Source organism: Ascaphus truei, chromosome 5 (genome assembly GCF_040206685.1).
Source record: "Ascaphus truei isolate aAscTru1 chromosome 5, aAscTru1.hap1, whole genome shotgun sequence".
Classification (NCBI taxonomy): Eukaryota; Metazoa; Chordata; class Amphibia; order Anura; family Ascaphidae; genus Ascaphus; species Ascaphus truei.
The window spans coordinates 263827853-263842852 of NC_134487.1; the positions used below are offsets into that span (position 1 = coordinate 263827853).

The window sequence follows — 15000 nt, forward strand, 5'->3', positions numbered from 1 at the left end:
CTACAGTCTACACACTACAGAAACCCCTGGCAATCACTTCCACTAGCCTACACAATCGATCGCCGAGTCTTCGAGCGCACCACGTGTCTTAGCAGCCCAGAGTGCATCGATGCGCCGGTTGCTTGACTCTCAGTGCGCCTGCGCTGGCCGGGGAAGATGGCGGATGACAAGGTGAGTGAGGTTGTGTGACCGGTCCTGCATCCGCCTCCGGGAGTTTCTGTGGCGCCGGACTATATGTATAGCGAGCCCTGGATACATCCTTGTTGCACTGAGTCACCAGCCTGGCCAGTTACTGATAGAGCAGGGAGAGGAAAGATAATATTGATTATAAACTAATATGTAAAGGTTGTGGAGCAGTTACTGTGACGGGATGCACTCAGCAGTTGGGTTACCACCGACTCATATCCCTCCTCAGAATTCAGATGGGATCTCCGGGGGATAAGACCTGATGATCACTCAGACCCTGAGTGTTTCAGTTCATCACATACACAGGGCCAGTGAGAGAGATAGAAAAGGGAGGGCATGGAGGAGTCAATGTGGGAGAATTGCATTTTCCTGCATCAGTAACCCACAGATTTAACTATGTGGGAACCTTATTCTGTTAAAAGGGTTTTTGGGGGTCCCATTCTCTGCAATTTTAGTATGCATTGAATACAGAACAGGGGTCTCAAGGCAAAACAAATTATTTGGGAGTCGTGTTCCAAAAGCATGACTTTGGTTGTATGATCTGAGGGTATTGGTCCCTCACACCACACCCTTCATATGTTCTCCCCTCATCAAGCTATATGTGTGTGTGTGTGTGTGTGTGTATGTATATATATATATATTTTTTAATGGAAATATATATAATGGAAATATTACTGTATGCTCATTTGCATGTCTAAGACTCTGTGTGTGTATAGAGGGGGCTGCAATGTGTGTGTGTATATGTGTTTATATATATATATATATATATATATACTAGCTGATATACCCGGCGTTGCCCGGGATGTAATTTTGGGGGGCGGGCGACAGGGTTGGGCTGCCCCCCCCCATGACAGCTAGGTGGGTGACTCAGTTGACTGAGTGTGTGGGTGGGTGGGTCGGTGACTGGGTGGGTGGGTGGGTCGGTGACTGAGTGGGTGGGTCCGTGGGTCGGTTTGACTTTGGGTCGCTGGGTGGGTGGGTGACTTTGGGTCGCTGGGTGGGTGGGTTACTTTGGGTCGCTGGTTGGGTGGGTGACTTTGGGTTGGTGGGTGACTGAGTGGGTGGGTGAGTGAGTGGGTGGGTGACTGGGGGAAAGTGGGTGAGTGAGTGACTGGGTGGATGTGTGGGTGACTTTGACTGGGTGACAGTGGGTGGGTGGGAGATGGTGGGTGACTTACCTTGACCGGGTGGTGTTTCCTGGCGGCAGACGGTTCCCCTCCTGGCACAGATATCCCTGTGGCATCAGGCTGGGGCAGGAGGTGGGTTCGGAAGCTGGCGGGGGGGGCAAGAGTGGCAGGCTGGGGCAGGAGACCCGCGCCACGTGAGGGTGAGTGCAGGAGGCCCGGCCCGCGCTTCCCCTCTGTCCGGGAGTGCACGTGATAGTGCGTGCAGGAGGGCCGGGGGAGTGCAGGAGGGCCGGGGGAGTGCAGGAGGGCCGGGGGAGTGCAGGAGGGCCGGGCCGCACTTCCCCTTCGTCTGGGAGCACACGTGATAGTGCGTGCAGGAGGCCGGGGGAGTGCAGGAGGCCCGGCCCGCACTTCCCCTCGTCCGGGAGCGCACGTGATAGTGCGGCTGGGGATGTTGCGGAGCGTGCGGGTTTGGGGGAGGTGGGGGAGAAAGTGAGGGGCACCGGGAGAGGGGGGGGGGGAAGGTGAGCTGCGGTCGACGGGGGAGAGTGAGGCCAAGCAACAGAGTGTGTGTGTGTGTGTCCCTGTCCCCCCCCTTTGGCCCGTCACTCCGCCTCAGGCCAATGAGAGGTGTGCGGGGGCGGGCGGGCCAAGGGACCAATGAGATTTCCCCTAGGGACACAGGACATCCAGACAGGCATACAGTGCTTTCACTAATATAGTATAAGATATATATATATATATATATATATATATATATATATATATATATATATATATATATATATATATATATATATATATATAAACCATAATACTGAGTTAAGTTATGGTGAGTAAAAAAAGTGACAAAAACCCTCCACAGGAAAGCAAATATGCAAATATAACTGTATGCTCATCTGCATGTCTTAGGCAGGTCTGCAACCCCGCCTTTCCCCATCATCACCCAGCATACAGCACTTCCACTGCAGCAAGGGATTCTGGGAAATGACATGCAAATGGTTATTTAGGCAAAAAGTGACACTGTGCTCATTTGCATGTCATTTCCCAGAATCCCTTGCTGCAGTGGAAGTGCTGTATGCTGGGTGATGATGGGGAAAGGCGGGGTTGCAGACCTGCCTAAGACATGCAGATGAGCATACAGTTATATTTGCATATATACACACACACACACACACACACACACACACACACACACACACACACACACACACACACACACACACACACACTGTTCGACAAACCTATACATTTGCACGCCCCGGGCGATTTGTTCGGCGAGTAGATTTTTTGGTGATTTGTCGACCACTGTGTGTGTGTATGTGTATATATATATATATATATATATATATATATATATATATATATATATATATATATATATATATATATACATATACATATACATATACATATACATATACATATACATATACATATACATATACATATACATATACATATACATACACAAACACACGTATGGAGAGATAACTGCTGCACCACGTTAGCTGAGCTTAGTAATCAAAACCAAATGCTCAATACTGTTCTGTGGCTAACAAAATGCTTTTATTTGTGCGACCTTTCGAGATACACTCATCTCTTCTTCGGGCGATCTACAATAGATAAAGCAAGAATTGCTTTATCCATTGTAACATCGCCCGAAGAAGAGATCAGTGTATCTCGAAAGCTCGCACAAATAAAAGCATTTTGTTAGCCACAGAATGGTATCGAGTACAGTAGGGCCCCTGCAGTCAGAAATAATATAACTGGTGTGTGTGTGTGTGTGTGTGTGTGTGTGTGTGTGTGTGTGTGTGTGTGTGTGTGTGTGTGTGTGTGTGTGTGTGTGTGTGTGTGTGTGTGTGTGTGTTATACAAAAGTGTCTATCATTTTTATTTTATGAAAAAAGTAAAAAAAAAAAAATAGAAGCATCAATTTTGCCTATAATAGTGATAATCCCTTAAGAACAGACCATTGCTGGCCATTAATGAACAGGCTAGGGTTTCCTCGACTTCACCTCAGGCCTTCAACTGTTCCAGCCAGGGCAATATTGGCCGGTAATGCCCTGTTCTAAGGGGTTTATTACTTGCATAACTGGCACTTATTAATGCATTCTTTCATTTGATATCGTTAAACTATAGTGAATAAAATAAAATTACGTTTTATGAAAAGTTATTAATAATAAAGAAAAATGGCAGAGGCCACTACGCCACTCTGCTTATGGATGACAATCCTAGTCTGGAATTGATATTAGTCAACATGTGGAGCAGGGCAGCTGACAGCCAATACACTGTTTATTTCCACATATACTGTACAATTATTTATATTGTTGCCATTTGCTAATTGGTGATTCTTAGTTTTTCATAGACTTTTTTCCCTTCAATCTTTTTGTTGAATAAATTGACTTTGCATTTTAAATACCATTTATAATTTTACTTACATGTTTGTTTTTTAGCATTAGTGTTTATAAAAAGTTATAATTGAACACATTTTAATAAACATAAATTCCACACGTATTTCATTCACATTCCGCTACTTTCATCTGTATCCTAAATAAAAAATGAACCGCTGCCGTTTTAAAGCTACTCAAACATATTTCAGAAAGGTGCTCCCTTTTCCCCCAGAGCAGGGAAAAAGCAGAGCCGTTGCTAGGGGGCTGGGTAGTTTCCTACAGCCTGATTGGCTGCATTACCCAGCAGCAGGAGCCAATGGTAAATGGTGTCAGGAGCCTGGGTGTGTGTGGCCCCTATGTCTCCTGTGATTGTATCGGTCTGCTGTGACTGCCCCCTCGGTCTCCTGTTTTTGTCCTTCTCTTCTGTGACTTAGGCTGAGTCCATGGTGACTGCAGCCGTGCGGAGGCGCGCTGAGGGAAAGCGGGTGCTTTCCCTGGCCTTAGTTCCCGCGCCGTCGGGGGCGGGCCAGTGACGTCACGGAGCTGGTTCACCCTCATTGGGCGAACCGCTCACGTGACCGGCCCTGCATTCCCGTGAGCGCTCAAACTAAAAAATATTTAACAGCTACACCTCCGCACGGCAGCGGAAGCGTCCGCGATCCCCTGCTAAAGCCGCTCTCATTGCGGCTGCAGGAGCTCACTGACATGCGTCAGCACGGCACTGACCCTGGACTCGGCCTAAGGCTGCGTCCCCGCTAGCGCTGAGCGGGTGGCGCTTGCTGCGGTTACTTACATTTACAGATATATGTAAGTCCGCGGGCACACGCGTGCACCGGCGCTCAGTGCTTATGTAAAAAAAAAATCGAACTTTCCAGCGCGCTCAATGCCCCCACGCGCACGTAAATGACAGGGCACCCGGCGCTCATGCTTGGAGCGCTCTCCAAGCATGAGTGCGCTCAGTGCCAGCGGGGACTCGGCCTAAGGCCGCGATTATAGTGGGTGCGACTGCACGCGCCATGCGAACAACAGACCTTTTCTCTATAGCCCATGGGGTACGCGAGCGATGCACAGCGACTGCGCAGCAGATTTTTTAAAAGATAAATGATTCTTTTTGCGCAATGGCCACGTCACGTGAGTGGTTCAGCCAATGAGGGCGAACCGGCCTTGTGACACCTCTCTGTCGCGCAAACCCTATGAGCGTTCGAGCGACTGGCGCGCGCCCACTATAAATGCGGCCTTACTGTCCTGTTGTAGGGGGCACCTTCTTATTCCAATTGACCAAATAGCACCATACTGCTTCAGGGAAATCACCGGTGTGTTTTCCTTGTTTATGTTTTTGTTCATAAATCCTGAACAGGAGCCGGTGCGATTTTGCTGATTTACATACTTTTTCTTTCTTAATCTCTATAGCAAGGGTGCGCAAACTTACCTACATGCACCCCCCTGTCTCCTCTCCCCTCCGGCTTGCGCTCCCCCTCCCTGCACAGCTCCGGCGTCGAATGACGCAGAGGATCATGTCACGTTGCCATGCACTTGACCCATGCAGCGTCATTTGACGCCGGTTGCCATGGAGACGTGTCGCTGGAACTCCAGCTAGGGGAAAAGTTACAAAGGCCTCGCTCGATCCCCGGCATTTATTTAAAATTGCTTCGGGGAAGCGCGGGGCCTCTGTAACAGCCGTGCACTCCTGCTCTAATGTGCCTTTCGTGCCATTTTGAGAAGAGCACGAGCAGGCGTCCTTGTTCTCTCCCTACAACACTATGTTCCTGATCGCATCTACGGCTCAGGACAGTGGGGGACAGGAATCAATCATGTTCATATCCAGTAGCTCTGAAGTCAGAATGTGTGTTGGCACATTGTGCATCTGCAGTAGATGCTCTGCATTATTTGCAATAACCTCTTGATTGCCAATGTACGGTTAGTAGAAGATGGAGCCATGCAGTTGTCACATTAAAACATTGGCAAAAGGAATAAGTATTTTCCAGAAGTGCTAGTATTGCAGATTACAGCCTACCATGTATGCAATCTTTGTGTTTCTCAGGGTTCGTCAAAGCTGAAGGATCTCGCCTTTCTGAAGGGTCAGCTGGAGGGGCTACAACGCAAGGTGGAGAAAGAGGTCCATGCTGGAGTAACTCAGGTAAACCTCATCTTATTTAGTCACTGAAGCAATGCTATAGAAACAGTTTATCACCAATGATATTACCTCTACATACCTTGAGTATAAAGATTGGATGCGTTGTTTGGAATTGCTGTGTTAGGGGTATACACAGAGTGGTAATGTTCTAGCACAAGCCCTCCTTCACTCCACGATCAATTTGCCCCCTTCCTCTCGGTACTTACCCCACCCCTTACTTTGATGTTACGGGATAAGGTTAGTAACAGGGTTTTGTTTATGTTAAACAGTTACTTATTTAGAAACGTGTTTTATGTGTAATAAATGTTAAATGAAATGCCAGTTTATTTTTAACATCCGTTATGGAAAAAATTGGAATGAATTCAAGCAGCTAATAATGCCTTTTTGTTTTTTTTTACACTGCTGAACAGATTTATTACAATACATATAGAAGTATTGTTATTGTGGGACATTGTTATTGCCAAACCTTACTGTATAATGTGCAGTATTTATATATGGCTTATTCACTCAAATGTGCACATCCATTAAATCTTAAATTCTGTAACAATAATGAAAATAATTGAGGTGTTATTTGGAGTTGTTCTTTATTGCACTTGCAAAATATCTTAAGTGTGACTATGTATTTAATATTATAGAGGGATGCCTATTTCCAGCTTTTCCAATTGTTTTATATGTTTGTGGTCAACCCGTAATGTTCCCTTGGCATACACTAGTTCCTGTTGATGATCTATGTTGATGTCATATTGAGACTCCTCTGTTGTTTTCAGGAAGGGTCATTTCTAAGCTCCCCATTCCTGAAAGGATTCCTGGCTGGTTATGTCGTTGCCAAACTCAGGTCCTCCGCTGTGATGGGGTTTGTGGTCGGAACTTGCACTGGGATCTATGCAGCCCAGAGCTACGCTGTGCCAAATGTGGAGAAGACCATCAAAGACTACCTTGGCTCATTAAGAAAGGGGCCCGACTAGACTGGAAAGAAAATGCTTACACTCCAATAACTTCTTCTTTCATGCTTTAAGTGCTCTACTTGGACTATATATGGGATTAGGTGCCTCTTAAATTGCACAGTATATCACTGCGTATGCAATTTATATCAACTGGGTCTGGAAGTTGGCTCAGTTTCTTCAGCAGGCCTGATAACTCGTTATAGGGGTTACTCTGGTTTTTACTGGTCTTGATGCAATATTAAGTGTTTTTTGATCAAATGAAATGGTTGGCGAGCAATCTTGCAAGCGGTGAAGATCTTATTTGTTGCTGGGAATTGCTCTTACAGGACAGTCTGATGCTTTCATCTTACATTGTCTTTTTTTACTTGAGTTAATTTTAAATAGCATTGCAAACTAGGTGAAACTGGAATTCTATATCTTTGTTTTCTGATGCCAACGTCACAGATGGAAATATTGCGGACAAATCATAGGTTTAAGCATGAGTATTATATATTATGCTAATGTTGCTTATTTAATTGCTGTCTGAGTCTAGTACTTGATTTCTGTATTCTATTATACGCAAGCATTTTAACCAGGTCTCTGTATGAATAAATTAAATTTGGTATAAAAAAATGACACATCCACGTCCAGACTTGGCTATGAATCACTGATTTAGCAGGAATGTTTACTATTAATAATGTTGGTCCAGATGAGCCTTTGCATTCTTCTGTTGGTCAAAAGCTCAGGCGAATTTTATGGGGACTAATGCTAATACTGTCTGTAATCATGTATGGGTCTCACGCTCCTCTTATTTTCCTGTGCAAAGAGGATGGACAGATTCCCTTCAGCTCATCCTCTGTTGTCCTTATGATTGAGTTGTCAAAGCTCACAGTGTCCTCTCTGCTGCTTCTGATCTGGGATCGGAAATCCCTGGAAGTACCTTTGTCATGGCGCCTTGCTGTTCCTTATGCTCTGCCTGCTTTTCTTTACTGTGCTAACAACAACTTGGTAGTTCATATGCAACAATTTATGGATCCTAGCAGTTTCCAAGTCTTGAGTAACCTAAAAATTGTCAGCACTGCTCTGTTGTACAGCTTCTTCCTCCGCCAAAGACTCTCCATCAACAAGTGGTTTGCTCTGTTCTTGCTCATGGCTGCTGGGGTATTCTATAGCTATGGTGGTATTCAGGATCTAGAGAATGTTCCTTCAGACATTCATCTCTACATCACCCTACCAGGCCTGCTGTTAATGCTTCTGTACTGCCTCATCTCTGGAGTATCTGCTGTTTACACAGAGATCATTCTAAAGACTCAGAATATACCACTGAATATGCAGAACATTTTCTTGTACTCCTTTGGCATAGTGATGAACTTGATTGCGTATGTAACAAGCGGTCTCAACAGTCGTTTTTTCGATGGATTCTCCATTTGGGTGTTGGTAATCATTGGCAGCCAGGCTCTGAATGGCTTGATCATGTCTGCTGTAATGAAACACAGCAGTAACATCACCAGGCTGTTCATCATTTCTTTTTCCATGCTTGTAAATGGACTTTTATCTTTCATACTGTTCCAACTGCAGCTGACTGTTCTCTTTTTCTTGGCTGTCATTCTCATTGGCTCTGCTGTCTACCTGTATTATGGTGTCAAGTAGAATCGGACAATTCAACATGGCATTTGTGCCTCTCTAGTTTTATTTGCAAGTTGATACAATTTATTGTGGCAAACTCAGCATACCCTGTTTGTCATTGACTTTTGAATCCTCATCTGTCGTCTCAAGTGAGAGCCATTACAAACCATTAGTAATTCAGGAGAAGCAGCAAACGATTGATAATGGCCATCACATTTTAAATGAATAAAAGCATAAACCTACTTTACAATGGTGTTTTCGTTTGTCCAACTCACAGCCGTTTCACTGCCTGCTTGACATCCCCAATCAGGAAAGGGTTAAAGCAGTGGTTCCCAAACTTTTTCGGTTCAAGGCTCCCCAAGGCAATCAGAATTTTTTCAAGGCTCCCAAAGTAAAAACAAAGGTGTATATACATACCTAACAGTTGCAGTGCGCAGTTGGTGTCTCTCAGACACTCTCAGACACTCTCACACACTCTCACTCTCTCACACACTCTCACTCTCTCTGACCTCACTCTCTCTCTCTGACCTCACTCTCTCTCTGACCTCACTCTCTGACCTCACTCTCTGACCTCTCTCTCTCTCTCTGACCTCACTCTCTCTCTCTCTCTCTCTCTCTCTCTCTGACCTCACTCTCTCTCTGACCTCACTCTCTCTCTGACCTCACTCTCTCTCTGACCTCACTCTCTCTCTCTGACCTCTCTCTCTCTCTCTCTCTCTCTCTCTCTCTCTCTGACCTCACTCTCTCTCTCTCTGACCTCACTCTCTCTCTCTGACCTCACTCTCTCTCTGACCCCACTCTCTCTCTCTGACCTCACTCTCTCTCTCTGACCTCACTCTCTCTCTCTGACCTCACTCTCTCTCTCTGACCTCACTCTCTCTCTCTCTGACCTCACTCTCTCTCTCTGACCTCACTCTCTCTCTCTCTGACCTCACTCTCTCTCTCTCTGACCTCACTCTCTCTCTCTCTCTCTGACCTCACTCTCTCTCTCTCTCTCTGACCTCACTCTCTCTCTCTCTGACCTCACTCTCTCTCTCTCTGACCTCACTCTCTCTCTCTCTGACCTCACTCTCTCTCTCTCTGACCTCACTCTCTCTCTCTCTGACCTCACTCTCTCTCTCTGACCTCACTCTCTCTCTCTCTGACCTCACTCTCTCTCTCTCTCTGACCTCACTCTCTCTCTCTCTCTGACCTCACTCTCTCTCTCTCTCTGACCTCACTCTCTCTCTCTCTGACCTCACTCTCTCTCTCTCTGACCTCACTCTCTCTCTCTCTCTCTCTCTCTCTCAGACCTCACACTCTCTCTCTCTCTCTCTCTCTCTCTCTCTCTCAGACATCTCTCTCTCTCTCTGACATCACTCTCTCTCTGACCTCACTCTCTCTCTCTGACCTCACGCTCTCTCTCTCTCTCTCTCAGACCTCTCTCTCTCTCAGACCTCACTCTCTCACTCTCTGACCTCACTCTCTCTCTCTGACCTCACTCTCTCTCTCTCTCTCTGACCTCTCTCTCTCTGACCTCACTCTCTCTCTCTCTCTGACCTCACTCTCTCTCTCTCTGACCTCACTCTCTCTCTCTGAACTCACTCTCTCTCTCTCTGACCTCTCTCTCTCTCTCACCTCACTCTCTCTCTCTCTCTCTCTGACCTCACTCTCTCTCTCTCTCTCTCTCTCTGACCTCACTCTCTCTCTCTGACCCCACTCTCTCTCTCTCTCTCTCTCTCTCTCTCTCTGACCTCACTCTCTCACTCTCTCTCTGATCTCACTCTCTCACTCTCTCTGACCTCACTCTCTCTCTCTCTGATCTCACTCTCTCTCTCTGATCTCACTCTCTCTCTCTGACCTCACTCTCTCTCTCTCTGACCTCACTCTCTCTCTCTGACCTCACTCTCTCTCTCTGACCTCACTCTCTCTCTCTCTCTCTCTCTGACCTCACTCTCTCTCTCTCTCTCTCTCTGACCTCACTCTCTCTCTCTCTCTCTCTCTGACCTCACTCTCTCTCTCTCTCTCTCTGACCTCACTCTCTCTCTCTCTCTCTCTCTCTCTGACCTCACTCTCTCTCTCTCTCTCTCTCTGACCTCACTCTCTCTTTCTCTCTCTCTCTGACCTCACTCTCTCTCTCTCTCTGACCTCACACTCTCTCTCTCTCTCTCTCTGACATCACTCACTCTCTCTCTCTCTCTCTCTCTCTCTCTCTCTCTCTCAGACACACTCTCTCAGGGAGGGAGGAAAGGCATGAGATCCGTGCACTCTCTCTCACAGACAGGCACTCTCTCTCACAGACAGACACTCTCTCACAGACAGACACTCTCTCTCACAGACAGACACTCTCTCTCACAGACAGACACTCTCTCTCACAGACAGACACTCTCTCTCACAGACAGACACTCTCTCACAGACAGACACTCTCTCTCACAGACAGACACTCTCTCTCACAGACAGACACTCTCTCTCACAGACAGACACTCTCTCTCACAGACAGACACTCTCTCACAGACAGACACACTCTCTCACAGACAGACACACTCTCTCACAGACAGACACACTCTCTCACAGACACACTCTCTCTCACAGACACACTCTCTCTCACAGACACACTCTCTCTCACAGACACACTCTCTCTCACAGACACACTCTCTCTCACAGACACACTCTCTCACAGACACACTCTCTCTCACAGACACACTCTCTCTCACAGACAGACACTCTCTCTCACAGACAGACACTCTCTCTCACAGACAGACACTCTCTCTCACAGACAGACACTCTCTCTCACAGACAGACACTCTCTCTCACAGACAGACACTCTCTCTCACAGACAGACACTCTCTCTCACAGACAGACACTCTCTCTCACAGACAGACACTCTCTCTCACAGACAGACACTCTCTCTCACAGACAGACACTCTCTCTCACAGACAGACACTCTCTCTCACAGACAGACACTCTCTCTCACAGACAGACACTCTCTCACAGACAGACACTCTCTCTCACAGACAGACACTCTCTCTCACAGACAGACACTCTCTCTCACAGACAGACACTCTCTCTCACAGACAGACACTCTCTCTCACAGACAGACACTCTCTCTCACAGACAGACACTCTCTCTCACAGACAGACACTCTCTCTCACAGACAGACACTCTCTCTCACAGACAGACACTCTCTCTCACAGACAGACACTCTCTCTCACAGACAGACACTCTCTCTCACAGACAGACACTCTCTCTCACAGACAGACACTCTCTCTCACAGACAGACACTCTCTCTCACAGACAGACACTCTCTCTCACAGACAGACACTCTCTCTCACAGACAGACACTCTCTCTCACAGACAGACACTCTCTCTCACAGACACTCTCTCTCACAGACAGACACTCTCACAGACAGACACTCTCACAGACAGACACTCTCTCTCACAGACAGACACTCTCTCTCACAGACAGACACTCTCTCTCACAGACAGACACACTCTCTCAGACAGACACACTCTCTCAGACAGACACACTCTCTCTCAGACAGACACTCTCTCTCTCAGACAGACACTCTCTCTCTCAGACAGACACTCTCTCTGACAGACACTCTCTCTGACAGACACTCTCTCTGACAGACACTCTCTCTGACAGACACTCTCTCTGACAGACACTCTCTCTCTCAGACAGACACTCTCTCTCTCAGACAGACACTCTCTCTCTCAGACAGACACTCTCTCTCTCAGACAGACACTCTCTCTCACAGACAGACACTCTCTCTCACAGACAGACACTCTCTCTCACAGACAGACACTCTCTCTCACAGACAGACACTCTCTCTCACAGACAGACACTCTCTCTCACAGACAGACACTCTCTCTCACAGACAGACACTCTCTCTCACAGACAGACACTCTCTCTCACAGACAGACACTCTCTCTCACAGACAGACACTCTCTCTCACAGACAGACACTCTCTCTCACAGACAGACACTCTCTCTCACAGACAGACACTCTCTCTCACAGACAGACACTCTCTCTCACAGACAGACACTCTCTCTCACAGACAGACACTCTCTCTCACAGACAGACACTCTCTCTCACAGACAGACACTCTCTCTCACAGACAGACACTCTCTCTCACAGACAGACACTCTCTCTCACAGACAGACACTCTCTCTCACAGACAGACACTCTCTCTCACAGACAGACACTCTCTCTCACAGACAGACACTCTCTCTCACAGACAGACACTCTCTCTCACAGACAGACACTCTCTCTCACAGACAGACACTCTCTCTCACAGACAGACACTCTCTCTCACAGACACTCTCTCTCACAGACAGACACTCTCACAGACAGACACTCTCACAGACAGACACTCTCTCTCACAGACAGACACTCTCTCTCACAGACAGACACTCTCTCTCACAGACAGACACACTCTCTCAGACAGACACACTCTCTCTCAGACAGACACACTCTCTCTCAGACAGACACTCTCTCTCTCAGACAGACACTCTCTCTCTCAGACAGACACTCTCTCAGACAGACACTCTCTCTGACAGACACTCTCTCTGACAGACACTCTCTCTGACAGACACTCTCTCTGACAGACACTCTCTCTGACAGACACTCTCTCTCTCAGACAGACACTCTCTCTCTCAGACAGACACTCTCTCTCTCAGACAGACACTCTCTCTCTCAGACAGACACTCTCTCTCTCAGACAGACACTCTCTCTCAACAACACTCTCTCTCAGACAGACACTCTCTCTCAGACAGACACTCTCTCTCAGACAGACACTCTCTCTCTCAGACAGACACTCTCTCTCTCAGACAGACACTCTCTCTCTCAGACAGACACTCTCTCTCTCAGACAGACACTCTCTCTCTCAGACAGACACTCTCTCTCTCTCAGACAGACACTCTCTCTCTCAGACAGACACTCTCTCTCTCAGACAGACACTCTCTCTCTCAGACAGACACTCTCTCTCTCAGACAGACACTCTCTCTCTCTGACAGACACTCTCTCTCTCTCTGACAGACACTCTCTCTCTCTCTGACAGACACTCTACCTCTCTCTGACAGACACTCTACCTCTCTCTGACAGACACTCTACCTCTCTCTGACAGACACTCTACCTCTCTCTGACAGACACTCTACCTCTCTCTGACAGACACTCTACCTCTCTCTGACAGACACTCTACCCTCTCTGACAGACACTCTACCTCTCTCTGACAGACACTCTACCTCTCTCTGACAGACACTCTACCTCTCTCAGACAGACACTCTACCTCTCTCAGACAGACACTCTACCTCTCTCAGACAGACACTCTACCTCTCTCAGACAGACACTCTACCTCTCTCTGACAGACACTCTACCTCTCTCAGACAGACACTCTACCTCTCTCAGACAGACACTCTACCTCTCTCTGACAGACACTCTACCTCTCTCTGACAGACACTCTACCTCTCTCAGACAGACACTCTACCTCTCTCAGACAGACACTCTACCTCTCTCAGACAGACACTCTACCTCTCTCAGACAGACACTCTACCTCTCTCAGACAGACACTCTACCTCTCTCAGACAGACACTCTACCTCTCTCAGACAGACACTCTACCTCTCTCAGACAGACACTCTACCTCTCTCAGACAGACACTCTACCTCTCTCAGACAGACACTCTACCTCTCTCAGACAGACACTCTACCTCTCTCAGACAGACACTCTACCTCTCTCAGACAGACACTCTACCTCTCTCAGACAGACACTCTACCCTCTCTCAGACAGACACTCTACCTCTCTCAGACAGACACTCTACCTCTCTCAGACAGACACTCTACCTCTCTCAGACAGACACTCTACCTCTCTCAGACAGACACTCTACCTCTCTCAGACAGACACTCTACCTCTCTCAGACAGACACTCTACCTCTCTCAGACAGACACTCTACCTCTCTCAGACAGACACTCTACCTCTCTCAGACAGACACTCTACCTCTCTCAGACAGACACTCTACCTCTCTCAGACAGACACTCTACCACTCTCAGACAGACACTCTACCTCTCTCAGAACAGACACTCTACCTCTCTCAGACAGACACTCTACCTCTCTCAGACAGACACTCTACCTCTCTCAGACAGACACTCTACCTCTCTCAGACAGACACTCTACCTCTCTCAGACAGACACTCTACCTCTCACTCTCTCAGACAGACACTCTACCTCTCACTCTCTCAGACAGACACACTCTCTCTCACTCTCTCAGACAGACACACTCTCTCTCACTCTCTCAGACAGACACACTCTCTCTCACTCTCTCAGACAGACACACTCTCTCTCACTCTCTCAGACAGACACACTCTCTCTCACTCTCTCAGACAGACACACTCTCTCTCTCACTCTCTCAGACAGACACACTCTCTCTCTCACTCTCTCAGACAGACACACTCTCTCTCTCACTCTCTCAGACAGACACACTCTCTCTCTCACTCTCTCAGACAGACACACTCTCTCTCTCACTCTCTCAGACAGACACACTCTCTCTCTCACTCTCTCAGACAGACACACTCTCTCTCTCACTCTCTCAGACAGACACACTCTCTCTCTCACTCTCTCAGACAGACACACTCTCTCTC

At 47.5% G+C, this 15000-nt stretch overlaps 2 protein-coding genes across 2 annotated transcripts; both read left to right on the forward strand.

The window, feature by feature from the left end:
• Positions 1 to 39: 39 nt before the first annotated feature.
• On the forward strand, positions 40 to 7412 carry LOC142495880 (SLC35A4 upstream open reading frame protein). The gene is made up of 3 exons (XM_075601952.1): positions 40 to 171; positions 5747 to 5842; positions 6607 to 7412. Exons 1-3 carry the CDS (start codon positions 157 to 159, stop codon positions 6802 to 6804), a joined length of 309 nt encoding a protein of 102 aa, XP_075458067.1. The 5' UTR covers positions 40 to 156; the 3' UTR covers positions 6805 to 7412.
• A 31-nt stretch (positions 7413 to 7443) lies between these two features.
• Positions 7444 to 8638, forward strand: SLC35A4 (solute carrier family 35 member A4). Its single transcript, XM_075601951.1, has one exon. It carries the CDS (start codon positions 7444 to 7446, stop codon positions 8410 to 8412), a length of 969 nt encoding a protein of 322 aa, XP_075458066.1. The 3' UTR covers positions 8413 to 8638.
• The last annotated feature ends 6362 nt before the right edge of the window (positions 8639 to 15000 follow it).

Bases quoted from the DNA above. Each gene is read 5' to 3' on its own strand.
- LOC142495880 (XM_075601952.1), top strand. The intron at 5,843-6,606 runs GTAAACCTCATC...TGTTGTTTTCAG, and splicing joins TCCATGCTGGAGTAACTCAG to GAAGGGTCATTTCTAAGCTC.
- SLC35A4 (XM_075601951.1), top strand. From the start codon at position 7,444: ATGTTTACTATTAATAATGTTGGTCCAGATGAGCCTTTGCATTCTTCT.